General features: G+C 43.7%; 3 protein-coding genes and 1 long non-coding RNA gene across 6 annotated transcripts; 2 read left to right on the top strand and 2 right to left on the bottom strand.

Moving 5' to 3' along the window:
- Positions 1–364: 364 nt before the first annotated feature.
- LOC137789819 (kelch domain-containing protein 1-like) lies at positions 365–5,506 on the top strand. 2 transcript variants are annotated; one of them, XM_068583627.1, is made up of 13 exons: positions 365–756; positions 1,559–1,629; positions 1,792–1,903; positions 2,506–2,627; positions 2,868–2,958; positions 3,052–3,150; positions 3,250–3,324; positions 3,507–3,565; positions 3,676–3,791; positions 4,108–4,180; positions 4,254–4,338; positions 4,825–4,904; positions 5,207–5,506. In XM_068583627.1, exons 1-13 carry the CDS (start codon positions 655–657, stop codon positions 5,340–5,342), a joined length of 1,221 nt encoding a protein of 406 aa, XP_068439728.1. In that variant the 5' UTR covers positions 365–654; the 3' UTR covers positions 5,343–5,506. The 2 variants fall into 2 exon arrangements, with proteins under 2 accessions (XP_068439728.1, XP_068439729.1); XM_068583628.1 differs by lacking the exon at positions 4,254–4,338.
- Positions 5,507–6,266: 760 nt separating this feature from the next.
- LOC137789346 (LIM and SH3 domain protein 1-like) lies at positions 6,267–24,663 on the bottom strand. 2 transcript variants are annotated; one of them, XM_068582810.1, is made up of 8 exons: positions 24,558–24,663; positions 9,444–9,553; positions 8,686–8,780; positions 8,441–8,525; positions 7,678–7,785; positions 7,075–7,144; positions 6,884–6,984; positions 6,267–6,518 (listed from the first exon to the last, which is right to left on the bottom strand). In XM_068582810.1, the coding sequence occupies exons 2-8, from the start codon at positions 9,510–9,512 to the stop codon at positions 6,345–6,347; spliced, it is 702 nt and encodes a 233-aa protein (XP_068438911.1). In that variant the 5' UTR covers positions 9,513–9,553; positions 24,558–24,663; the 3' UTR covers positions 6,267–6,344. The 2 variants fall into 2 exon arrangements, with proteins under 2 accessions (XP_068438911.1, XP_068438912.1); XM_068582811.1 differs by lacking the exons at positions 9,444–9,553; positions 24,558–24,663 and adding an exon at positions 8,888–8,932.
- On the bottom strand, positions 10,471–24,658 carry LOC137789347 (LIM and SH3 domain protein 1-like). The gene is made up of 7 exons (XM_068582812.1): positions 24,460–24,658; positions 23,416–23,510; positions 23,217–23,301; positions 14,501–14,608; positions 12,502–12,571; positions 12,323–12,411; positions 10,471–12,011 (listed from the first exon to the last, which is right to left on the bottom strand). Exons 1-7 carry the CDS (start codon positions 24,526–24,528, stop codon positions 11,838–11,840), a joined length of 690 nt encoding a protein of 229 aa, XP_068438913.1. The 5' UTR covers positions 24,529–24,658; the 3' UTR covers positions 10,471–11,837.
- On the top strand, positions 15,157–15,712 carry LOC137789962 (uncharacterized). The gene is made up of 2 exons (XR_011077865.1): positions 15,157–15,314; positions 15,454–15,712. It is a non-coding gene; the product is annotated as an uncharacterized lncRNA (long non-coding RNA).
- Positions 24,664–25,160: the final 497 nt, after the last annotated feature.

Below are 25,160 nucleotides of genomic sequence, written 5' to 3'. Positions count from 1 at the left end.
ATTTACTTTTCAACTTTTAAATATAATAATTGAAGTGAAGGAAGTGTCTTCCAAAAGAGTTTTTTACAACAGCATTCATTCTTAGAGGACAATTATTCTTATAATATTTGTTCCGGCATGTACACCTGTGATTTTCCATCTATGACAAGTAAAAAAAAAGCAGGCCTATTGTTGAGGAACAGTTAAAAAAGCACAGGTGCAATTAATCTCGGTGATTAGTCATTAAACCCGCGCATGCGCACAACGCCCCGGAAGCGCCTCACATACGCGACGTGCTAATTGAATCAATTACACCTGAGTTTCAAAAATATATATATACATAATATTGAGCTCATTGCATGCAAAACTGCAAACAAATCATGCACACGCTAAAAATAAATGTGCATCAACTTAATGAATCAATGATGGGGATAAAAAATAAAGTTGAATGCAATCCGGCTCAACATGGGAGGAGTGAAATCTCCACAGCGCAGCACGAAAAACTAGTTCCGCAAACCCTCCAGACCAGTCCGCTCTTCCTCTCCTCTGCTCCCTGAGCCAACAACACATTCCTGCTGCCATTCCTCTTCCCCTGCGAGCCATTTTTGTTTGTTTTTATTGTTGTTTGAGTCCGGGAGAGAGGAGCCAGAGGCCCGGGAGGAGAGCCTCCGAGGGATGGATGCCGCCGAGAGAAGCGCCGAGCTGAGCCGGCTGGAGAGGAGCAGCCACACGGCGTTCATAGAGGGCAGCACGCTGTACGTGTGGGGAGGATACCAGGTGAGAGACGGTACCTGTGCAGGTAGGATGTATTGATTTTTGTGCGTCTCCATTACCGGTTGCATGCGTCTACTTTTTAATGTTAATTTAATGCTAACATGCTGCAATTTAATAAAACACTGCAGGAGCCCACAGTGTCAGGGGCCTTCAGCTCATAGTAAAATGACATTACAAGAGGCATGAACCAACCAGGAAGAGACTCAAAACCACAAAAGAGTCATACAGTGACTCCAAAGAGACTCAAAATAACTTCAAAAAGACTCAAAGCCGCTGTACAAACTGACTCAATGCTACAAAGACACAAGCAGCAACCCACAGAGGAATGTCTGTGTGTGTTTTGCTCTGCTTGTTTATCATAATCCTCCCATGCATTGGAGGGGTTTGGCATGCATGTTTATTAGGTTCATCTGGCTGTAATGGATCCACTTCATGAAGCCAGTTTCAGTCAAATGTATTGTCACTGACCGAGAGGAGCTGATGAAGGTGTGGTGGACAGACGGCATGCTTCACCTGCTTTTTGTTTTTACACTTGTGTGAATTTAAGTAGGACGACTGCACCTAATAAACTGAGCATGTGCCTAATAAGAAAGAGCACAAAGGTCACATAGGGAAAGCGTCAACTTGATGGCAGCAGAGCGGGGCGTGTTTCGACAGAACGTTTCTCAGAGCGTATCTTGTTGCATCCTCACGGGGAACCTGGAGGCTCATTGTGTTGAACCAAGAACACGAGCAGCCTGCAGCTTCCTCAAATAAGAGCACGAGTACAACCTGTTTTCACACTTTGTTTGCTCTCCTCTTGCAGGTAGCTGGCAGACAGGACGTCATGTTACCCACCGATGAGCTGTGGCTGTGTGATCTGGACAGCGGCGCGTGGTGAGACGGGAGGAATGCAGTTTTTATCAGCAGACATGAACTCTTGTGTCGGCTTGACATACAAAAGATAAAGCGACAATAGAGGGAGAATTTGTTGCACGCAAAGGTTCCTCTCTCAAGTGCTTGAGCTTGTGTTCAGCTTGTGTTGTTGTTGTGCGACAGGGAGTGGAGGAAGATCTCCGGGGACGCGCCGCCCGCCGGCTTCTGCGGCGCTCGCGTGAACGGCGAGCTCTACGTCTTCGCGGGATGCGAACCCGAGGGATACGCAAGCGAGGTGACCGCCACGAGCTCGTTGGTCCTTTTTGAGGCATTTCCAAAATCTCCCAGGACTCTTTAGCATCCATTGCATGATATTTTACCCCAAGTCCTCTCATTTACAAGCAAAGACGACAAGAAGCAACATTCAGAAGTTGGGTGCAAGGAGGCGACAGGTGAAAGAAAACAGTGATGCAACTTGGGAAATGTTTAAATAAACAATTCTCATCCTGCAGGAGACAGAATATTCTTTATACACGTCGTTCATATCTAGTATTTGGATGAATTGCGATGTCTTTTGGTATGTGTATGACCATCCGTCTGCTTTTATGCCTACATTTAAACACAGCAGCAGCTTCTCTTTGACCGTTTTTAATATGTATTTATCTCTGAAGGGGCATTTTCTCTCTTTTGCAAGAGATTTCTTTCTTTAGAAAACTCGCTCTGAATGCCGGATATGAAGTTCATCCTGTCTGTAGATCAAACTAGACTCTTGATCCTCTGATCGGAAACAGGCGGGCTCAAGCTTTGACTTTCAAGATGACCTTTTGTAATAAAAAGAGAGATGACTAGCAGATGGGATCGAGGTTTTTTTTTTTTATGAACTCTCTCCCGTTGTAGATGTTCAGCGTTGACCTCTGCTCCGAGAGGTCAACGAGCTACTCGTGGAGGAAGCTGACCGACACCAAGGGAACGACGCCGTCGCCGAGAAACAAGCACTCGTGCTGGGTTCACCGAGACCGGTGAGTCCGGTCCGGAGAGGAGAGAAGCTGGACCAACGCATGCAATGTTCACAGCAGTCATTTTGTACTTTAAATCACAGCTCCATAGGAGGAAATGCAGCTTTTAACAGCTCCAAAAAGAGACTTTTGCGATCTGGCATGAACAAAATCTTGAAAAAGAAAAGGATTTTTAAAATTATTTTGTCACAAATGTGTAACTTTTCTGCAGTTTCACAATGTGAATGAACTCTTTGTGTGCAGATTAATCTTCTTTGGTGGATACAGCTGTAAGACCATCGGAGAGGTGCGAAACACGTCGACGTCGAACTTCGTTGTGGAGGAGATGTCCTGGGTAAACCAGTCACCAACGTGTGAACAAAAACCTGCTTTAACTTCATCATCTAACCTGTTTGGTGTCACATTCCCTTTTCTGCGTGTTTTCAAGACGACAATTGGAAACGCGTTATTCCGGTGTTGGGGCTGGAGCAACGAGGTCACCGTTTTTGACACCACCACGGCGACGTGGAGCACGCCGGAGACTCAGGTGAGAGCAACCGCACCACCTCTAAACACGCTAACGTAGGCGTAGCGTGCATTTCATTTCACCCTCTCGACGATGATGTGATGTGTATTTATATACCAGGGTCCTGCTCCTGCACCCAGAGGCTGCAGCGCCAGCGCCGTTCTGGGGAACAAAGGTTACGTCTCCGGCGGCGTGGTGAGTCGGCTCCACGTCGAGCCGCAAATATGCACGTTCATGACGGCAGATCGCTAAAGAAATAGTCATAAATGTTTTCTTAAAGATGGTTTAATCACAGATGGGTGAAATGTCTTCGTTCCTGCACACTTTCAGGCCTGCGTGGTCGTTACTCTTTACTTAAAAACTCCTTATGTTTGCAGGAAAAAGCCGAGTTGGACATGTTCTGCTTGGATCTTGACACCTGGACCTGGACTCAGTTGTAAATTCTCCTCCACACTTTCAAAAAAAAATGTATTTTTCGGCGGCTCTTCTTTCCAAAAAAAAAAAATGTACCGCCTGACTCCGGTTGCGCTCCTCTTCCCCCGCCAGTGACGTCTCCCCGTCCCGTCCGTCGCCTCTGGGGCGCTCCATGTTCACCGTGACGCCCACGTCGGACCACACGCTCTTCGTGTACGGCGGCCTCGGCACGGACGGAAACACCCTGAGTAAGTTTATCTCTCTAACACTTCTGCAGCGCGACTCTGCGGGCGACGCCATTTTTGTTTTGCATCTCTGTGGTTAAACTCCGGCCTTGTAACCGTCAAACCAACATTTCATCTGCATATAATCATCGCCTTCCGTCTTTTTATCCGTCGTGGGAAAGTGTGCCGAAGGTCTAAGGACATTATTATAATCACAACTCTGCATACAAAGGACACGGCTGCTGTTACTTCCCCCTTTAACTCCCACAGGGAGCTTGTGCTGAAGGAGAAGCTCCCTTGTGGTTCAATCAGCGTTTCCTCGTTATCCTCCGTGTGCTAGATGACGCCTGGCAGTTTGACACGCAGACGAAGGAGTGGAACAAGATGCCGAACCCCCACGAAGACAAACCAAGGTAGCGTTCACTCTCCTGGTTTTTATGAAGTGTAGCTCGTTGTGTATCTGATGTTTTTCCTCCACCTCCTCAGAGTGTGTCACACGGCGTGTTTGGGACGCGACGACGACGTCGTTGTGTTCGGGGGAAGCAGCAACATGTGCTTCCTCATGGACTCGGTATGTGATGAGAAAATGTGTGTGTGTATTAGAAGTTAAGTTAATCTTTTATCCCCTTTTTTGAGGATTTTCTTCAGGCTAAACAAAGCAGCATTTTGCCTTTTTAAACCCTGCATTCCTTCTGCAATGTTGAAGTAACTCATGTCATCGTGAACCAACTCTAGCTCAGGGATTAGAGCAAGTGTTGCACAAAGAGAGTAAGTGGGTTAAGGGCTTAAAGTTTGAAGTGTTTTTAAATGATTACCAGACTGTTCGTGTGGTAATCTGTTCACATGTGACGCCGACAAAACAGAACTGGATTAAAATGGTGCATTTTAGTATTAATCTACATTAGAGCAGAACCTTTATTGAAAACCTTTCAGTCTGGATCAGCCGACACGACCACATGAAGCCGTGTTTTACCAACAAAAACACCCTTTTCTGTAAATAAGTGACGTAAAAATGTTGATTTCCAGCAATTAATCCGTCTCCAAACCTCTTCCCCAGGTGGCCATCCTCCGGTCTCCATCAGAAAACCACTGCAGAGACGTGTTGGTGTTTCAGACCCAGCCGTACGCGCTCTTCAGGTACGTCCACGTGTTTTATTTTATGAACCATAAGCAGTTTTAGCAAAGAGTCCACAGAGAAACCCTCTTTTTAAAAAGCTATTCATACAATTTCCTGGGCAAACTGACGTATAAATGTTGAGTTTTTGTAGTTTTTCTATGATAAAAGTGTCCTGTAGAGTCCATTAACACGCTAACATTGTTAGCGTCATGTTGCCGGATGTAAAAACGCGTCATTAGTTTGCATTTCAAAGCGGTCCAGAGGGTTTAAAAACGTCTGAAATCGAGACTCATCGACCTGTTTCCCCCTCTTCTGTGTCCAGACTGTGTGAAGACCTCATCGGCAGAAACCCCGAGCGCTTCAGGAAGCGTCTCAGCTGGCTGCCGCCGAAGATGCACCAGAAAATCAACAAGCGCGTTTCCTTCTTCTGCGACACGAAGCCGGCGCTCACCGCCTGAAGAGGACGAGTCGTTTTAAGACTCTGAACCAGCCGATTATTAACAAACTGTCTTTTTTTATGTCTAATGCTTAAAGTACTTTTTTTTAAAACTATTTTAATTTGTAAATGAAGCTTTTTGCCTTATTTAAAAATGTAAAAAAGTTTATTTGGTAAAGTTTTACTGTCGTGATTTGATGTGCAATCTGTTTTTGAATAAAAGTGATGTGTTTCTTTATGTTTTATTCATCATTCATGGTGTACAAAGTAGTGAAAGTACAATTTTGAGGTACTTTTTTTTTTTTTTTCTTTGCAACATTTTAGAGGCAAATATTATTTTTATTCCAATATATTTTATATTTAGTTAAAATAAGACTTTTATTCACCTGGGAAAATTTCCAAATTACCCAGGTGTGTGTGTGTGTGTGTGTGTATAAAGTAATTACATTAGCTTCACCTTTTCTGCAATGTTTAAGTGGTGAGCACACAAATATATCACTTACATTTCACTATTTAATATGAAATGGATATGAGTGAATGATAAATCGAGTCCCATACGCTGTAGAACAAAAGGAACGAAGCAAAAATTATATTTTGCCTTAAAGAGAAATGTAACACATATTAAACTTCTAATCAAATTGCCTATATTTTTTTTTCTTGATATAACAAACAAAATGACTCATGAATTCAGGTTTTTGCAGCACATGAATGCACCAGTTTCTATCAAGACTGCACTTAAAGATGGTTGTTCAGAAAAAAAAGACACATTGTGAGAATAACTGTAGATTTATTTAACATCATTTCTTCTGTAAATGTAATCTCTGTCTTCTCACTTCCTCTTGTGAGTCTACTTTATGAGTAAACTCATTTTTCAAGAACCACACTTCTCTAAAAATGTAATTTCTGACAAATAAAAGGGTATCGAATTCAAAATTTGCACAAAAAAAAGAGGTGGTTTTGAGCCAGAGAGCCCGACCGCTCGAGGTGACGGCGGCTTCACGGACCGGCCTGCGCGGCGTCCGTCTCACACGGGTTTGACGTAGTTGGCGGGCAGCATCCCCTGCTGGCCCGTGCGCTGGTTGCAGCCGACCATCCAGCCCTCGTCTATCAGCGCCACGTCCGACAGCAGGTCGCCCTCCTGCAGGGACACTTCGTCTTCATCTGCTGCCGCGTAGCTGTACACGGCCTGGAAACGTCTCTGTGGAGGAGGAAGAAGAGGAAGAAGAGGGGTTAATCTGCCAGCAGATGATAGTCAGGTGTCACATTTTTAATTTCTTTGGAAAGAAACGCAACTGAGAACCATTTCAGCTGCTGATCTGATGGAGTATGGCACCTATAGGTTCACTTTAGGGCATTTAAAACGCCCCCTTTACAAATTATGAACGACAAACGCTGATGACAACAACGTACATGGAGGTGTGTAACATATTAAACACTCTTTCCACCTAGACAACGTGCCACATAATTATATTTTGTGTATTCATAAAGATCCAGACTGTTACAAGTCAAATGGGAGAGATGATGGAGGGATTCTGGCTGAAAAGAGGAGTGTAGTAGCCTCACCTCTCCACCGGGTGGTGCTGCTGCAGCAGCAGCGGCAGCAGCAGCAGCAGTAGGGCGCGGCTGGATGAATACCTCAGGGATGGGTGGTGGTTCCACCTTGTCTACACACACACACACACACACACACACACACACACATTAAGTATAACGCACACAGTGAGTGTTTAGAGGCTCGTGAGGATGTTCCTCACCTTGACGGCTCTCAGGTGGAGGAGCGTCTCTTCGAATGCTGCTCTTCTCAAAGTCATCTTGGTACTTTATCTGCACACACACAGGCAGACACACAAGTGTTAAAGATACAAGATCCATCACATCCTGACTCGGGAAGCAGCTCACCATTTTAGATTTATTTCATAGAAACAAGAAGATTTTACAAAAAACAAAACAAAAATTGCATTTTCTTTAACTTTCTTTTTAACTTATTGTATTTATCTACTGCGATCTTGTGCGCTGCAGACGCTTCTCCTCTGATCAGCTCGCAGCTCAAAATCACTTTTAAAAAGATATTTTGATCATAAGTATGAACATCCAGCATGATATGAGCCGGATTCCCCAAAAAAGCCTCCTGGAGCGGTGAATAAGACACCTTTTTGGAAAGATTAGAACCTAAAGAATCAAAATCTGTAACAGAAATCACTATAAAACAAAGTCTTGGCCTGTTAGGAAGGAGGTTCAGTCAAAAAAACTGTGTTGTTCGGTTCAAAAATGGAAATATTACGTATCATAAGCCAACAGATTGATTTGAAGGGGGCATGCTGGGTATTAAAATGGCGCGGGAGGATTTTTACACTTACGTCACTCATCTGTTGTTGCGTCTTCTTCAGTCTCTGCATCTCCGGAGTGTCGGCCACCACGCTGAAGCCTTCCCCTTTGTTCTTTTCAAAGTCCTCCTTGTAAAGAGCCTGCAACGTACAGTCCACCATCATGTAAACAAAAACAAATAAAACAAACGTTTGCTCTCTCATGCAGTCGTTTTAGATTTTCATCTTTATTTTGAGGCTGGCCTGGGATCTGAAGACCTTCTGCTTGCCTCTTCTCTGAAAACGCTGTTTAGTTTCCCCCCCAAAAAATAATATTTATTAAGGAAGTGCAGTTATTGACAGTCTGCATGCACTTTATTACTTTATTTTTTTAATTTTTTAAGTCCGATTACAGTGATTGTGCCGAGATCTTTTAACTTTGTTTGCCCCGATCTTTTGCACAGTGAGTGACTTAGAGACAACGACGTGGAAATCTGTCAATCACCTTGTAGCCCCGCCCCTAAAGAGAGCTGTCATGCGATTCATCAGCACTTCAAAGCGATGATTGAAGGTTTGAGGAGAGGGAGAAACGCTTCAGGGTGTCGGGTGACAAGAGGGATTCACGCCGTGGAGGAATCTCTTTAATTTGCGTGACTTGGAGGAGTTAAACAGGTTAAACATCTGGTTCCAGCGGCGAGATTAGAGCAAAGATTAAGAGCAGCGAGAAGGGAGAGTCTAGCATGCACGCTCGAGTCAATCCGAGTCATTCGAGTCCACCCAAGATGAATGAAGCCAGGTGAGGACGAGTTGAACTCACCTGGCTGTTGAGCTGGCTCTGCTGCTTGGGGCGCAGGTTCTCGGGCGTGTCGGCCACGACGGTGAAGGAGGCTGCGGGATAATGCCTGAAAGACGAGAGCAGAGATGAAACGCTAGAACATCTCCGTTCAAGGACTACAAGACACACACACACACACACACACACACACACACACACACACACACACACACACACACACACACTTGTACTTTAAGAAATGTGTGTGAGTGTGTGTGAACACTCACATACTGCAGTAAGGTTTCTTCAGATAGCCCTTGTAGGTCGTCATGCTCAGGGCCATCTTGCAAACCTCGCAGTTGAAACAACCTTTGTGCCAATACTGGACAGAGAGAGAAGAGGTCAAGGGTCAAGGCTTCACAAAGGGTTGTTTGGATTCATGCATTTTAAATTAGCAGATAAAAGAGACCAAAAATCGCACAAAATTACCTCACGAGAAAGATTGATAAACGAGCTGCATCTTTTCTAGCAACCTGTCTGTCTGGATAAACCCGTTTTTCACGTTCTGTCGTAAACTTTGTTTTCGCGCCTGTCTCTTTAAGAGAAGGCCGGTCTCTGATTGGCTTGTGAGAAATGCTAATAAACAGACTTTATTGTCCTCTAAGGGCCTGGAAGGGCTGCAGGCCGATGCTTTAAATAAAAACCATCACAGAAACAACAGAAAACCATCATAAATATATATATATATATTTTTTTTTTAAATTAAACAATTAAAATATGATGCATTAAAGATTAAGATAACACTGAAAATGTGTCCGTTAACATGCAATAAAGCAGATAATAAAGTAGTTACATGAACTCCACCAGAACCTGCATCAACATGTAAGTGATAAACACATTAATGCATCATTATTCCAATAATATACATTATTCTGAACATTATTCTACACAAATATGAAAGTTATTATCAGGTAGGATTAGACTATATCTAATCTCAAAGTGAAATTAAAGTGTTATTTGTGAAGTTAATGGAGCTCGACCTTACCTTATCAAGGCAATTTATTTTTTCTGTGGGATAAACTGGTTTATTGCATCTTGCACAGAGCGGATTCATGTTGGCGGAGGGATTCCTCACAAACAAACAAACAAACAAATCTCACTAATACAAAAAATGCAAAAGAAAAGTGAGTTAAAAAGGTGTTCGGCGGTAAAGTGAAAAAGTGAAGGTTGTGCTGAGCAGCTGGGACACAACTCGTCCTCCTCTTCCTCGCCTGCGCGTTATATACCGCCGCGAGGAGGAGTCAAAGCCTCCGTGGGGCCTGTAGGAACCGTCGACGAGAGGAAACTTCAGCTGCCGCGTGTGGAGGTAAAAAGTGACCAGATGTTGCACATTTAAATAGTTAAAATATCCAAAAATAACATATGTATTAAAAGATCCATGTTTATGTAACTGTATTTTATTTTAATGACATATTATGTCCATATTTACTGAAGTTATGTCCCAGTGATTGGCAGATGAAGCGGTGTAAACAGTGACACCTGGTGGCTGGTCACACTCATTGCAGCCCTTCAAGACTCATGGTGCGTAATTGAATCAATTAGCGTCCAAAATATATATACAATATTGAGCTCATTGAATGCAAAACTGCAAACAAATCATGCACACGCTAAAAAATAAACGTGCATCAACTTAATGACTCAATGATGGGTATGAAAAAGAAAGAAAGTTGAACGCAACCCCAGAGGTGTTTTCTATGTTTAGGGCGCGGTGGAAGAATCCGGCTCAACATGGGGGGAGTGAAATCACCACAGCTAAGCACGAAAAACTAGTTCCGCAAACCCTCCAAACCAGTCTGCTCTGCACCGGTTGCATGCGTCTACATTAAATGTTCATTTAATGCTAACAACATGCTGCAATTCACTAATTTAAATAAAATACTGCAGGGGCACAGGAGCCCATAGTGTCAGGGGCCTTCACCTCATAATTAAATGACATAAGAGGCATGAACCAACCAGGAAGAGACTCAAAACGACCACAAAGCGTCATACAGTGACTCCAAAGAGACTCAAAATAACTTCGAAGAGACTCAAAGCCGCTGTACAAACTGACTCAATGCTACAAAGTGAACTGCGAATTGGTGCGCATGTCAGCAGAGAGCGCGAGTGCATGGTAATATATTTTATGGTATACAGTATGTAAGTCAAGTTACCCAGGAGCTCTGTTGACATAGACTTAGCTTACGTTAGCTACAGCTTGATGAATTGAGTCATTGAACATAGCAGGAGAGAACGCGACGTTAGCAAGCTAGCTAAAGCTCCGGTGGAAAGTTATTAGCTAACGTTGCCGTTAATGAGGAGGTAGATTCTGAGGTGAGGGGACTGAGGCGCGTATTTGTCCTCCTTTTTGGAAAAAAACTGGCAATTTATATACAACTATAAACAAAGAGTACAAAAAACAATCACCCATAAAAATCAATTCTGAGATTGGACTGTGAGACGCGGAGAAAAGTTGATGTTATCATCTTCATAAAGAGGACATCTTTGATGTGACGCGTCGAGTCTTGGCCAATCAGCGTTAAGATGTCTCCAGCGGCCGTTTCTCAATATGCGATCTTCTCTGTACTAGTCAAGAAAAGTGCATATATATATATATCTATATCTATCTATGTGGAAGTTGCATTTAAAAGGAAAAGGCAATTCCTCAAATTGAGTGTCACTCGTTTATTTCACATCACAAATGGAAAAATTGCGGATTTTATGCACTATCTACTTTTTTCTTGCATTGTTTTTTCTTCTCCGCTACATTTTAGATTGGTTTTCACTCCAATATATTTATTTAATGTTAATGTTTGTTGTTAATCTGCAATAAACAAGTTGTCTTTTCTCCAAATGACCCTGAAGTGTGCATGTGTGTGTATATAAAGTAATTACATTGGCTGCACCTTTTCTGCAACGTTAAGTGGCGAGCACACAAATATATCACTTATATTTCACTATTTAATATAAAATGGATACAAATGAATGATAAATCAAGTTCCATATTCTGTAGAACAAAAGGAACAAAGCAAAATTATCATCTTTTGTCTTAAAGAGAGAATTTTAACACGGTTATATGTTTAACTTTTAATCAAATCGCCTAAATTAAGACTCATGATTCAGGTTTTTGCAGCACGTGAATGCACCAGTTTCTATCTGCACTTTACTGCTGAAGGTCGTGAACATTAAAAAAAGACACATTTTGAGAATAATTGTAGATTTATTTAACATTTCTTCTGTTTCGTAAATGTAATCTCTGTGCTCTCACCTCCTCTTGTGAGTCTACTTTATAAGTAATCTCATTTTTTTTAATCTCAAGCGTATTGAATTTTAAATTTGCACAAAAAAAAAGGTGTCGGCGAGGTGACGGTGGCTTCACGGACCGGCCTGCGCGGCGTCCGTCTCACACGGGTTTGACGTAGTTGGCGGGCAGCATCCCCCGCTGGCCCGTGCGCTGGTTGCAGCCGAACATCCAGCCCTCGTCTATCCGCTCCACGTCCGACAGCAGGTCGCCCTCCTGCAGGGACACTTCGTCTGCTTCTGCTGCCGCGTAGCTGTACACGGCCCGGAAACGTCTCTGTGGAGGAGGAAGAGGAGGAAGAAGAGGGATTAATATGGCAGGAGATGATGGTCAAGTGTCACATTTCACATTTCTTTTGACAGAAAAGCAGCTGAGAACCATTTTAGCTCCTAGTATGGCACCAACGACAAACGCTGATGACAACAACGTACATGGAGGTGTGTAACACATTAAACACTCTTTCCACTTAGACAACGCTCCACATAATCATATTTTGTGCATTAATGAAGATCCAGACTTTTACAACAAGTCCAAAGGGATAGAAGATGGAGGGATTCTGGCTGAAAAGAGGAGTGTAGTAGCCTCACCTCTCCACCGGGTGGTGCTGCAACAGCAGGGCGCGTTTGTACGACCGGCTGGCTGAATCTCTCAGGGTTGGGTGGTTGTTCCTCACCGTCTACACATACACACACACGCACACACACACACACACACTAAGTATAATGCACACAGTGAGTGTTTAGAGGCTCGTGAGGATGTTCTTCACCTTGTCGGTTCTCAGGAGGAGGAGCGTCGCTTCGAATCCTGCTCTTCTCAAAGTCCTCGTGGTACTTTACCTGCACACACACAGGCAGACACACAAGTGTTAAAGATACAAGATCCATCACATTCTGACTGGAGAAGCTCACCATGTTAGGAGGTGCTTGGAGTTGAAGAGGAGAAGGAGGAGGAAGAGGAAGAGGAGATCCTATTGTCAAGCAGCGCAAGACTGTTTCTAGTTTTCAGATTTTTTTCATAGAAACAAGAAGATTATAACTACAAAAAAAATTGCATTTTCTTTACAAAAAGGAAAACTTATTTTATTTTTCAACTGAAATCTTGTTCATTGAATATAAAATATGCATTTGTTTATTTTACTTCTTGTGCACGATGACCTGAAACTTAGTCCTGTTACTGTTTCTGGATTTATGAGGTTTTTTCTTATTAAAAATTTTTGATAATAAGACGGACGACAAAATGACACGGCTGTCGTCAAGTGTAAGTGCAGCTCTTTTATGGGTTGTTGAATGAGGAAGAGAAAAGAAGAGAGAAGCCCCCCCCCCCCCCCGTCCTCAAAAGACCTTAAAAAAGTGAAAGACTGGAGGAGTGAGGCACTTAAAAAAGTGAAAATAACGGAAGGAGAGAAGGAAGAAAGATGGAAGAAGGAAGGGGGAGGAAAGAGATAAAGGAAGATAGAAAAAGGGGGGAGGAAAGAACATGAAAGAAGAAAAGAAGAAAGGACAGAAGAGAGAACAACGGGTAGCAGGGAGGAAAAAAAGAAAGATCTATGGAAGGAAGGACAAATGGAAAGAAGGAAAATATGAAGGGAGGGAAGAAGGGGGGGATGGATGTGCAATGAAGGAAAGAGGGAAGAAAGAAAGAAAGAAGAAGGGAGAGAGGAAGAAAAGAGAAAGAAAGGACAGGAGGGAAACTACCGGTGGAAAACAAGAAGTTACTAGATTTTTCCTTTTTCACATGCAGCTTATCACCCGTCATTCCTTTCTGCACCCAGAACCCTCGTGAGACAAGAGTGTGTGTGTGTGTGTGTGTGTGTGTGTGTGTGTGTGTGTGTGTGTGCGCTGCAGCTAGCGGACGTTCCCCTCTGCATCCACAGCTCAGAGACTTTGTCCATATACGGCAGCTGACGAGGAGAAAACGTCTGAAAGGCGTCTGCAGGATCTCTGAGCCGCTGCAGACGCTTCAACTCTGATCCGCTCGCAGCTTTTGTGTCGAGGAAAACAGACACACAAATAAATCTACTTCCTGTTGCTGGACCTGTCCTGTTGCGTCTCGGGGTCAATGTCTCTACACTCGCTGCTCGCATCTTGTTTGTGTCCCTCGAGGAAGAAAGAAAAGCTGCCAGATGTTGCAGTATGAAGTTAGATGAAGGAGATGTTTGAGTGGAAAAATACAAGTTAAATGGAATTTACTTGGTGGTGTCTTTGCATACACAACTACCCAATTAATCTCAGAAGATATCTCAGAAACTGGGCATGTGAAACTATCTGCTCCACAACATCCCGCTGGAGGGAGAGAAGAAGTGTTTGTGTTGATCAAACCTTCAACCCGTTGAAAACTGGAAATTTGTCTCCAACCTCCTTTTCTCCTGTGTTTGAGTCGTCGTAGGAACCCCAAATTAATTCCAATACTTGTGTTTATTGTATGTATTTGTTCAGCAATGTCTAGGGAAAAAAATGTATATCTGCAAAAAAATTACTTTTAAAAGATATTTTGATAATAACTATGAACATCCAGCCAGATTCCACCAAAAATGCCTCCTGAAGCGTCAATAAGACACCTTTTTGGAAAGATTAGGACCTAAAGAATCAGAATCTGCAACAAAAAACACATTAAAACAAAGTATTGGCCTGTTAGGAAGGAGTTTTAGTCAAAAAAAACGTGTCGTTCGGTTTAAAAACGGAAAAATGATGCATTTTATGCCAACAGATTGTGTGAATGGGGCATGCTGGGTATTAAAATGGATGCGGGAGGATTTTCACACTTACGTTACTGATCTGGTCTTGCGTCTTCTTCAGTCTCTGCATCTCCGGAGTGTCGGCCACCACGCTGAAGCCTTTCCCTTTGTTCTTTTCAAAGTCCTCCTTGTAAAGAGCCTGCAACGTACAGTCCACCATCATGTAAACAAAAACAAATAAAACAAACGTTCGCTCTCTCATGCAGATTTCAGACTTCCATCTTTATTTTGAGGCTGGTTCGGGATGTGAAGACCGAATGCTTGCTTTTTCCCTGAAATCGCTGTTTGGTTTTCGCCCCTAAAAAATGACATTTATTCAGGAAGTGCAGTTATTGAGTGTGGGCTCGACAGCAAGGGGCGGGGTTTAGCGAAGAGGGGGCGGAGCTTAGCGAAGGGTCACACTGAAGTGGCATCAACTTCATCGTTAAAGGATTCAATCAAAGAGCTATTTTCTCCACTAAAACGGTTCTAATTTTAATGTTTCGACGCTAGAAGAGTTAAAACTACACAGAGTGGCACACAAACACAAGAAAATACATAAATACCTTAAATATGAAATAAAAAACATAATTTGGTGGGTCCCAAGTCAGTCAGCAACTATAGATTCAATGATGTCCTGCTCGTTCTTACAATAAAAGGGAAATATTTTATGTATATATATATATATATATATATATATATATGTAACCAAGTGGGAAAAGTGTTGTCACCGTTGGGACACCAGAGGGCGCTGTAGCCCAGATGGGAGCTGGCGAGACGCGCGAAGAAAACGGGAAGTCGAAGCCGCGCGAAGAAAACGGGAAGTCGAAGCCGTGACTTCAGGTGGAGCGGTCGTCAGTCTCCGGGTTAGTAGATAGGTTGAAATATCACTTTTGCAGACAATGTGTTCCTAAATGTTCTGTGATGTATGTAAATAATGTTCATAAAGTGTTTATGTATCGCGGGATGCGTTGATGTTGAAACAGATTTTCATAATGATTGCAGAATTTGAGCTGTGCGGACTTAGCGTCGGCGGCGCGATTTTAGCTAACGCTAGAATGATCTGTGGTGAGTGCGTTGCAACGTTCTGTATAATGTATCTGTTTTGTATGTTAAACTACATAGTTAACCTTGTGGTATGGTTTGTTGTTTTGTTTGATTCAAACAGGAGTTACTACTGCAGTTATTTTTGTATTTTTTGTTGTGTATTAGGCCTTTTTGTAAATATTCTAAATTCATCAGAGAAATAAAGATCCCTATTGTATCTGTGTGTAAATCCATATTTCACCTGCTTACATATTTTGGTACCAGGAGTGGGGTCTCTAATTTGGAAAATTGACTGGGTTTGTAAAAAAATACATAAATAACTGCAGTTGTAGCGTGCGGCCTGGTGCAACAAGACGAGGAGTTCTGTCTGGATTTGCTGTGGAGAATCAGTGATCAGACAACAGAGACCGAGAGTTCACCGAGGACGTATAGGGAGAAAGACCCTCCCGGAGAATAAGACGCATCCATCAGCCCCATCTCAGCCTGCAGGCTTTTCAGTGACTGGATTGGAGCTAAGTTTGCGCAGAGACAGTTCACCATGTCGGAGAAAGACGGCAAAGAAGAGCAGGACTTCGGAGAAGAGACTGAGGCTATAGAACAATTACAGGCACAGCTTTCTGAACTCAGCGAGAAACATGCCAAAGCCATGGAAGCTATTGACACATTAAATAAGGGTTCGAATAGGTCATATATTTATGTACCAAGAGAGCGCCAGATCCAGCCTTTTAGTGGCGATGCAGCCAAGGACGGTCGCTCGGTTGATGAGTTTATCGAGGAGGTAGACCGTATAATCAAGGCCAGGGGTCAGAGTCCCGAAGATGGGGTGGATTTTATTCTATCTCTTTTAAGAGGTTCTGCATTAGACGAGATCAGACTATGCATGGAGGGAGAACCAAAAGGGCCCATGGAGTTGTTCACTTGGTTACAGGAGGCTTACGCAGAGAAACGTAGCGTAGCTCAGTTATTACACATTTTTTTTGGTCGCCAACAAAGGGAGGGTGAAGATTTTCAGGAGTACTCGCATGCGCTCTCTCAAATTTTACGATTAGCCCTGAAACAGAGACCAGATGCTGTGTCCAATGCTAAGATAGCTGTCAGAGACCAATTCATTGAGGGTGTGCGAGATTCCTCCCTTAGAAGAGAGTTACGTAAAATGGTCAGAGAAAAGCCCCAGTCTTCTCTGTTAGAAGTACGTGAAGAGGCCATTGCCTGGTCATTTGAAGACAGATCCTGTGACACCAAGGTTACTAGGAACAGGCAGGTAGTGTGTGACAGTATCAGGGGAGAGGGCCATGGTTCAGGTAAACCGCAGGAGAAGACTACAACTCTAGAGGACATTGTTAAGGTGGTTGCAGAACAGAGCAGGGTGATAGGGGAGCTGACTATTGCTTTAAAAGAGAGTCTCGCTCTCAAGGAGAAAAATAACAAAGATCAGGGTGAGAGGCCCAGACTAAGGCCCCAGTTTACAGAAGATGGGAAGCCCATTTGCTTCAAATGTAAAGGGGAGGGACACATCGCAAGGGAGTGTACACGGCACAGACGGGAAAACTATACCACCACAAACAATGCTTCTGTTCAGGAAAACTAGCCACCTCGGACGCCAAGAGCCGGGCAATCCGAGGTGAGACGAAAGGCTCTAAGACTTTTAGCCGTGAACAGTTTCTTGAGCGAGCGGTGGGTGAGTGTCGGGAAGTTGCAGTCGAGATTAGTGGTGTCTCAGTGAAGTGCCTGTTGGATACAGGGAGTCAGGTCAGCACTATTTCAGAGTCTTTTTTCAGACAGCACCTACTCGGGAGAGATGAGGATGTGTTCCCCGCAGCCAAGTGGCTCAGGCTAACCGCAGCAAACGCTTTACCAATCCCTTACATAGGTTATGTTGAACTGGATATGGGGGCTATGGGGTTAAACATACCGGAGTGTGGTTTTCTAGTTGTTAAAGATCCAGTCCCGGAGGAGTCAGCTACCGAGGACAAAGCGTTGAGACTGCCACAGACTAAGAGTTTTCAGGATTTGGTGCCAGGTCTCATTGGTATGAACATCATTAAGAGATGCAAGCAGTTGGTTACGGCAGAGTTTGATACTTCCCTTAAGGGAAAGCTTGATCCAGACTGGAGGGAAGTATTTCAGCGCGTACAGACGTGTGTGGTATCGGAAAAAATATCTGCAGCTAGAGTAACAGGCAGAGATACAGTACGCATACCAGCTGGTTCTGTGGCCACGGTCTATGCAAAAGGAATGATAACAGCATCTGATAAGAACACCTATGTGGTGTTGGAACCCGCTAAGACATCCTTGCCAGGTGGACTTGTGGTAGTGCCTACTCTGATAGCGGCGACTAGGTCAATGTTCCCAGTGCAGGTAGTGAATTTCTCACAAGAGGATGTATGGTTACAACCCAGGACCAGGTTGGGTTTGATGTCTCCGGCAAAGTGTGTTGAAAATGACCAGACGGAGGTGCGCTTCCAGCGCATCTCAGCTGAGCAGGAAGAGGTGACTGTTGATCAGAAAGAGAAAACAAAAGCAGAAAAGGACTTCCAGTCGATACTGGACCGACTGCACATAGGGGGTACAGAGGAGGAACAGGCTAAGCTAGTGGTGCTTCTATCACAGTATGCAGATGTGTTTGCTACCCAGGAAGAGGATCTGGGTTACACAGACCGAGTGAAACATGAGATCCATCTGGTAGATGACATACCCATAGCACAGCCCTACCGCCGTATACCACCTACACAGTATAGCGAGGTCAGGGAACACATCACTCAGCTTCTAAAGAAGGGTGTTATCTATGAAAGCACAAGCGCATACGCTTCACCTGTGGTCTTAGTCAGAAAATCGGACGGTAGTCTAAGGCTATGCGTGGACTACAGGAAATTAAACACAAAAACCAGACGAGACGCTTTTCCTTTGCCTCGCATTGATGAGTGTTTTGATGCCCTGCATGGTGCAAAGTTCTTTTCAACTATTGACCTTGCTAGTGGGTACCATCAGGTTGCAGTACATGAGGATGACAGACATAAAACAGCCTTTACAACACCTTTTGGGTTGTACGAGTATTCTCGGTTGCCGTTCGGAGTGTGTAATGGGCCAGCAACTTTTCAGCGACTGATGCAGGTAACAATGAGTGATTTGGTGTTGCAAATCATGCTTGTGTATCTGGATGACATTTTGGTGTACTCACAGTCTTTTGAGGACCACTTAGTGAGGCTTGAGAAGGTTTTGCAGAGGTTGAGGGAAACCGGCCTCAAAGTCAAGGTAGAGAAGTGCCATTTTCTGCAGTCCGAGGTACGTTTCCTTGGTCACCAGATATCAGCCGAGGGCATCGGGACCGACCCGGATAAGATAGCTGCAGTACAGGAGTGGAAAGCCCCAAATACTGTAAAGGACTTAAGATCATTCTTGGGTTTCTGTAGTTATTATAGGAGGTTTATAGAGGGGTTTTCGCAGCTGGCAGGCCCACTACATGATATGGTTAACATGTGTCTCAGAAACAACAGTCCGTCCAGGTCTAAACAGCTGTTTGGAAATTTATGGACTACTGAGTGTCAGGAAGCTTTTGAGTTGTTGAAGGAGAAACTCACTGGTGCCCCCTTGTTAGGTTATGCTGATTTCTCTCTTCCCTTTATTGTGGAGACAGATGCCAGTAGTTTGGGATTAGGTGCTATCTTGTATCAGCAACAGGGTAAGAGGAAAAGAGTGATTGCTTATGCCAGTCGGAGGCTGCGCAACGCAGAGAGAAATGACCGTAACTACAGCAGTATGAAACTTGAACTGCTCGCCCTTAAGTGGGCGGTTTCGGAGAAATTCAGAGGTTATCTCCTAGGCGCTAAATTCACTGTCATCACTGATAACAATCCCTTGTGCCACCTTAATACAGCCAGGTTGGGGGCCATTGAACAGCGCTGGGTAGCTCAGTTAGCATTGTTTGACTTTGAGGTCAAGTACCGGCCAGGTTGCTGTAACACCGCAGCAGATGCCCTCTCTAGACAGCCGTTAGCAGGGGAGCCCCAACCGCACCCAGATGATCTAGATTTCGATGGCTGTGTAGCCATCTGTAATGCGAGGAAGGGAATAGCTTTGGGGCCAACACTAGGGGCTGCAGGGATTAAGTGCTGCAGAGTGAGACAGGTACGTGCCTCAGAGGCTGTGCAGGGTACGGACGAGGGTGACTGGCAGGGTAACACCCCCACCTTGGCTGGGTACTCTAAGGAGGAGCTTCGAAAATTTCAAAACACAGACCCCATACTCGGTCCATTCAGACAGTTTTGGGAAAAGAAACAAAAACCAACCTTTAAGGAAAGGAAAAGGTTAGCCAAGCCGTTGGTCTCCTTATTCAGGCAGTATAGGCGAATCAAGGAGATGGATGATTTACTCTATCGTGTGATTGAGGATGTTCATGTGGGTGAATGTCACCAACTCCTGTTACCTGCCTGTTTGAGGGAACCAGTCCTTGAGAGTGTGCATGACCAGATGGGACATCAAGGCATAGAAAGAACACAAAACCTTCTCAAACAAAGATGTTTCTGGGTGGGCATGTATGACGACGTCGAACAGTGGGTGAAAAAATGTCAGAGATGTGTCCTTACAAAAATGCCCCAACCCAAGATACATGCTCCCATGAAGGCATTTTTGGCCACACGACCCTTGGAGGTGGTTGCTGTAGACTTTACCATCTTAGAGCCCGCATCAGATGGCAGAGAGAGTGTTTTGGTTGTGACAGATGTGTTCACAAAGTTCACCCAAGCTTTCCCTACCCGTGATCAGAAAGCTAACACGACTGCCAAGATTCTCCTTCAGGAGTGGTTTATGAAGTACGGTGTGCCTGAGAGGCTACATTCAGACCAAGGCCGAAACTTTGAGAGCGAAATAGTTGCTGAGTTATGCAAATTATATGGGGTGAAGAAAACTCGAACCACACCTCACCACCCTCAGGGAAATGCACAATGTGAGAGATTCAATAGGACACTCCATGATCTCTTGCGTACCCTTCCTCCGGAGAGGAAACGCCGTTGGCCTGAGCACTTAGCAGAGTTAGTCCATGCTTACAACGTGACGCCTCATGCTACTACCGGGTACTCACCATACTACCTACTTTTTGGAGTGCATCCACATCTTCCGGTGGATGCTCTGCTAGGGCAGGAGAAAGTACAGGACAAGAAGCATGATTGGCTAATTGTGCATCAGGAGCGTCTTAATGAAGCTCATGCTAGAGCTAAAGATTATGCTGCACAGAAAGCAGCGGAACGGGTGGAGTTTGACAAGGGCAAAGTCTACTGTCCACCAGTGGATGTGGGTCAGTTTGTGTATCTGCGCCACAGGCCTCAGGGCAGGAATAAGATCCAAGACGCATGGGGGCCTACTGTCCATAAGGTTGTTGAAGTACAAGGTACCACTCATACGGTAGAGCCGGTGGAGGGTGGTCCAGTAAAAAGGGTCCATAGGGCAAACCTTAGACCGTGTGTGGGCCCTATTCCGGCTCCGATAAGAGAGAGAGAAAGTGCCCCTATTTTGACACCTGTCCTTGCACTATCCGAGCCTGGCCCCGCTTATGTAGATCCTGAGTATGTAGTGCTGGAGGAGGTTTCTTGCCCAAACCTGTGCCTGGGGTTAGAAAGAGTTGCTGTCCCTGGTGAGGATGATAAAGGGGACACAGAGTGGGGGGGTGACATTGAGCCAGTGGAAGTAAAATCTTCTGAGAGTGTAACTGAGACACAGACACTTAGTCATCCTACCAGAAGTTGTGCTAGCAGGGATGCAGGGAAAATGGCTCCTGTTCCAGCACTTCGAAAGACCATGAGAGAAAATGCAGGAGTGCACTCGAACATTCACCATGTCCCGAAATCGGCATGTAACAAAGGTTCACTCAGTCCTGATGTGTAGTCCAAGTTGCTGAAAGCATGGGTGCAACATTCTTTATGGAAGCAGTAGGGAAAAAATACATTAAAAACAATTTTTTTCGAACTACGAGTTAAGTCCCCGTGGACGTGGACTTTTTAGCAGGGGAGTATGTAACCAAGTGGGAAAAGTGTTGTCACCGTTGGGACACCAGAGGGCGCTGTAGCCCAGATGGGAGCTGGCGAGACGCGCGAAGAAAACGGGAAGTCGAAGCCGCGCGAAGAAAACGGGAAGTCGAAGCCGTGACTTCAGGTGGAGCGGTCGTCAGTCTCCGGGTTAGTAGATAGGTTGAAATATCACTTTTGCAGACAATGTGTTCCTAAATGTTCTGTGATGTATGTAAATAATGTTCATAAAGTGTTTATGTATCGCGGGATGCGTTGATGTTGAAACAGATTTTCATAATGATTGCAGAATTTGAGCTGTGCGGACTTAGCGTCGGCGGCGCGATTTTAGCTAACGCTAGAATGATCTGTGGTGAGTGCGTTGCAACGTTCTGTATAATGTATCTGTTTTGTATGTTAAACTACATAGTTAACCTTGTGGTATGGTTTGTTGTTTTGTTTGATTCAAACAGGAGTTACTACTGCAGTTATTTTTGTATTTTTTTTTGTGTATTAGGCCTTTTTGTAAATATTCTAAATTCATCAGAGAAATAAAGATCCCTATTGTATCTGTGTGTAAATCCATATTTCACCTGCTTACATATATATACACATTATATATATATATATATATATATATATATATATATATATATATATATATATATATATATATATATATATATATATGAATGAATGTGTGAATGCACTTTGATGCACTGAGGCCGCACACACACGTCGACCAAATGCGATTCACAAATAAACATAAACACACACATGCCGCGCTTTAAATGGCAATTTATCAGATTTCCTTACAAGTTTAGACGCACGAGAGGACGGGAAACACTCTAAACGACGTTAAACAAACCTGGAATGTTTACTTGAAAGTAAATCTGAGACACACACACACACACACACACACACACACACACACACACACACACACACACACACACACACACACACACACACACACAGTGAGTCATGGTCTTGCTATGAGGAATATGTGGTCTCAGCTGCAGCTGGAGAGCCTGACTGCCGAGACTTTTATGGTGATATGAACAGGGTTGCATGAGGAGAGAGAGAGAGAGAGAGAGAGAGAGAGAGAGAGAGAGAGAGAGAGAGAGAGAGAGAGAGCTTCACTGATGGATTAGTGACGCATTAATTGATGGTCTTGAGCTTCTCACTGATACATTTTGAAGTGTTTTTCTGAATATATATTTATATATATATATAAATTCATTCATGCATGAATACATTTTTTTTCTTCATATTTTTAAAGTCTGATTACAGTGGTTGTACCGCGATTTTTTAAACTGTGTTTGCCCCGATCTTTTGCACCGTGGGAGACCTGTCAATCACCTTGTAGTCCCGCCCCTAAAGCGAGCTGTCACGCGATTCATCAACACTTCAAAGCGATGGTCGGAGGTTTGAGGAGAGAGAGAAACGCTTCAGGGTGTCGGGTGACAAGAGGGATTCACGCCGTGGAGGAATCTCTTTAATTTGCGTGACTTGGAGGACTTAACTCCTTGATCAGGTTAAACGTCTGGCTCCAGCGACGAGATTAGAGCAGAGATTAAGAGCAGCGAGGAGGGCCGAGTCTAACGGAAGGAGAGATTTACACGGCAGGTTGTTGACAGAGTCTAGCATGCACGCTCGAGTCAATCCGAGTCATTCGAGTCAATCCAAGATGAATGCAGCCAGGTGAGGACGAGTTGAACTCACCTGGCTGTTGAGCTGGCTCTGCTGCTTGAGGCGCAGGTTCTCGGGCGTGTCGGCCACGATGGTGAAGGAGGTTTTGGGATAATGCCTGAAAGACGAGAGCAGAGATGAAACGCTAGAACATCTCCGTTCAAGGACTACAAGACACACACACACACACTTGTACTTTAGGAAATGTGTGTGAGTGTGTGTGAACACTCACATACTGCAGTAAGGTTTCTTCTCAAAGCCCTTGTAGGTCGTCATGCTCAGGGCCATCTTGCAAACCTCGCAGCTGAAACAACCTTTGTGCCAATACTGGACAGAGAGAGAAGAGGTCAAGGGTCAAGGCTTCACAAAGGGTTGTTTGGATTCATGCATTTTAAATTAGCAGATAAAAGAGACCCAAAAACGAGCAAAACTACCTCACGAGAAAGATTGATAAACGAGCTGCATCTTTTCTAGCAACCTGTTTAAATTGTTCATTTTAATGGGTTGATGTCAATGTTTTTTTCCTTTTTTTGTATTTTGTAATATGAAACTTTTATTTAAACCCGAGCTTTGTCTTTACCTGGCAGAAGTGACATGTAAATGACGCTCATGTTCAGCTTCATATTTTGTATTTTGGGATACTTTTAGAACATGTTTAAATGCTTTAATGTTAAAAACAAACAACATTTTTCCTCATACTGTCCGTCTAAATATACTCGTTTTCCCGTTTTGTCGGAAACTTTGTTTTCATGCCTGTCTCTTTAAGAAAAAGGCCGGTCTCTGATTGGCTTGTGAGAAATGCAAATAAACAGACTTTATTGTCCCCTGGGGGCCTCAGAAGGGCTGCAGGCCGATGCTTTAAATAAAAACCACCACAGAAACAACAGAAAACCATCAGAAACGATGGAGCAGCGAGGCTTTGCTAAGCTAGCGCTCAAGTCGTTGGTCGAGAATCTCGAGATCCAAATGTCCAATACCAATTTTGTTTTTAAATTAAACAATTAAAATATGATTCATTGAAGATTAAGATAACACTGAAAATGTGTCCGTTAACATGCAATAAAGCAGATAATAAAGTAGTTACATGAACTCCACCAGCACCTGCTTCAACATGAAAGTGATAAACACATTAATGCATCAATAATCCAGTAATATTCATTATTCTGAACATTATTCTACACAAATATGAAAGTTATTATCAGACAGGATTAGACTATATCTAATCTCAAAGTGAAATTAAAGTGTTATTTGTTAAGTGGATGGAGCTCGACCTTACCTTATCAAGGCAATTTATTTTTTCTGTGGGATAAACTGGTTTATTGCATCTTCCACAGGGCGGATTCATGTTGGCGGAGGGATTCCTCACAAACAAACAAACAAACAAACAAAACTCACTAATACAAAAAATGCAAAAGAAAAGGGAGTTAAAAAGGTGTTCGGCGGTAAAGTGCAGGCTGTGGTGAGCAGCTGGGACACAAGTCGTCCTCCTCTTCCTCGCCTGCAGGCATTTCACGTAATATACCGCCGCGAGGAGGAGTCAAAGCCTCCGTGGTGCCTTCAGGAACCGTCGACCAGAGGAGACTTAGCTGTCGCGTGTGGGGGTAAAAAGTGACCAGATGTAACACATTTAAATACTTAAAATGTCCAAAAATACCAGTTGTATCAAAAGCTCCATGTTAATGTAATTGTATTTCATATTAATGACATATTATACATATATTTACTGAAGTTATGTACCCGTGATTGGCAGATGAAGCGTTGTAAACAGTGACACCTGGTGGCTGGTGGCAGTCATCGCAGCCCTTTAAGACTCAGACGTCAGAGTTTAAGGTTGAAAGAAAATAGTTCCTTCATGAAACAGCTCACAAAAGAGTCCGTGAATTATATTTAATTAGCAGGTCCTTATTTATGGAAATATATTCTGTGGATCCAAGACGTTTACCGGTGTAAAGATTTGTCTCATACAAAAGAAAAGGA

This window comes from Clinocottus analis, unplaced genomic scaffold, assembly GCF_023055335.1.
Source record: "Clinocottus analis isolate CAN_PGR_092001 unplaced genomic scaffold, fCliAna1.0.p SCAF_19, whole genome shotgun sequence".
In the NCBI taxonomy this organism is placed as follows: domain Eukaryota; kingdom Metazoa; phylum Chordata; class Actinopteri; order Perciformes; family Cottidae; genus Clinocottus; species Clinocottus analis.
Note: the sequence above shows the minus strand (reverse complement) of the source record. Positions and strands in the feature narration are given on the sequence as shown.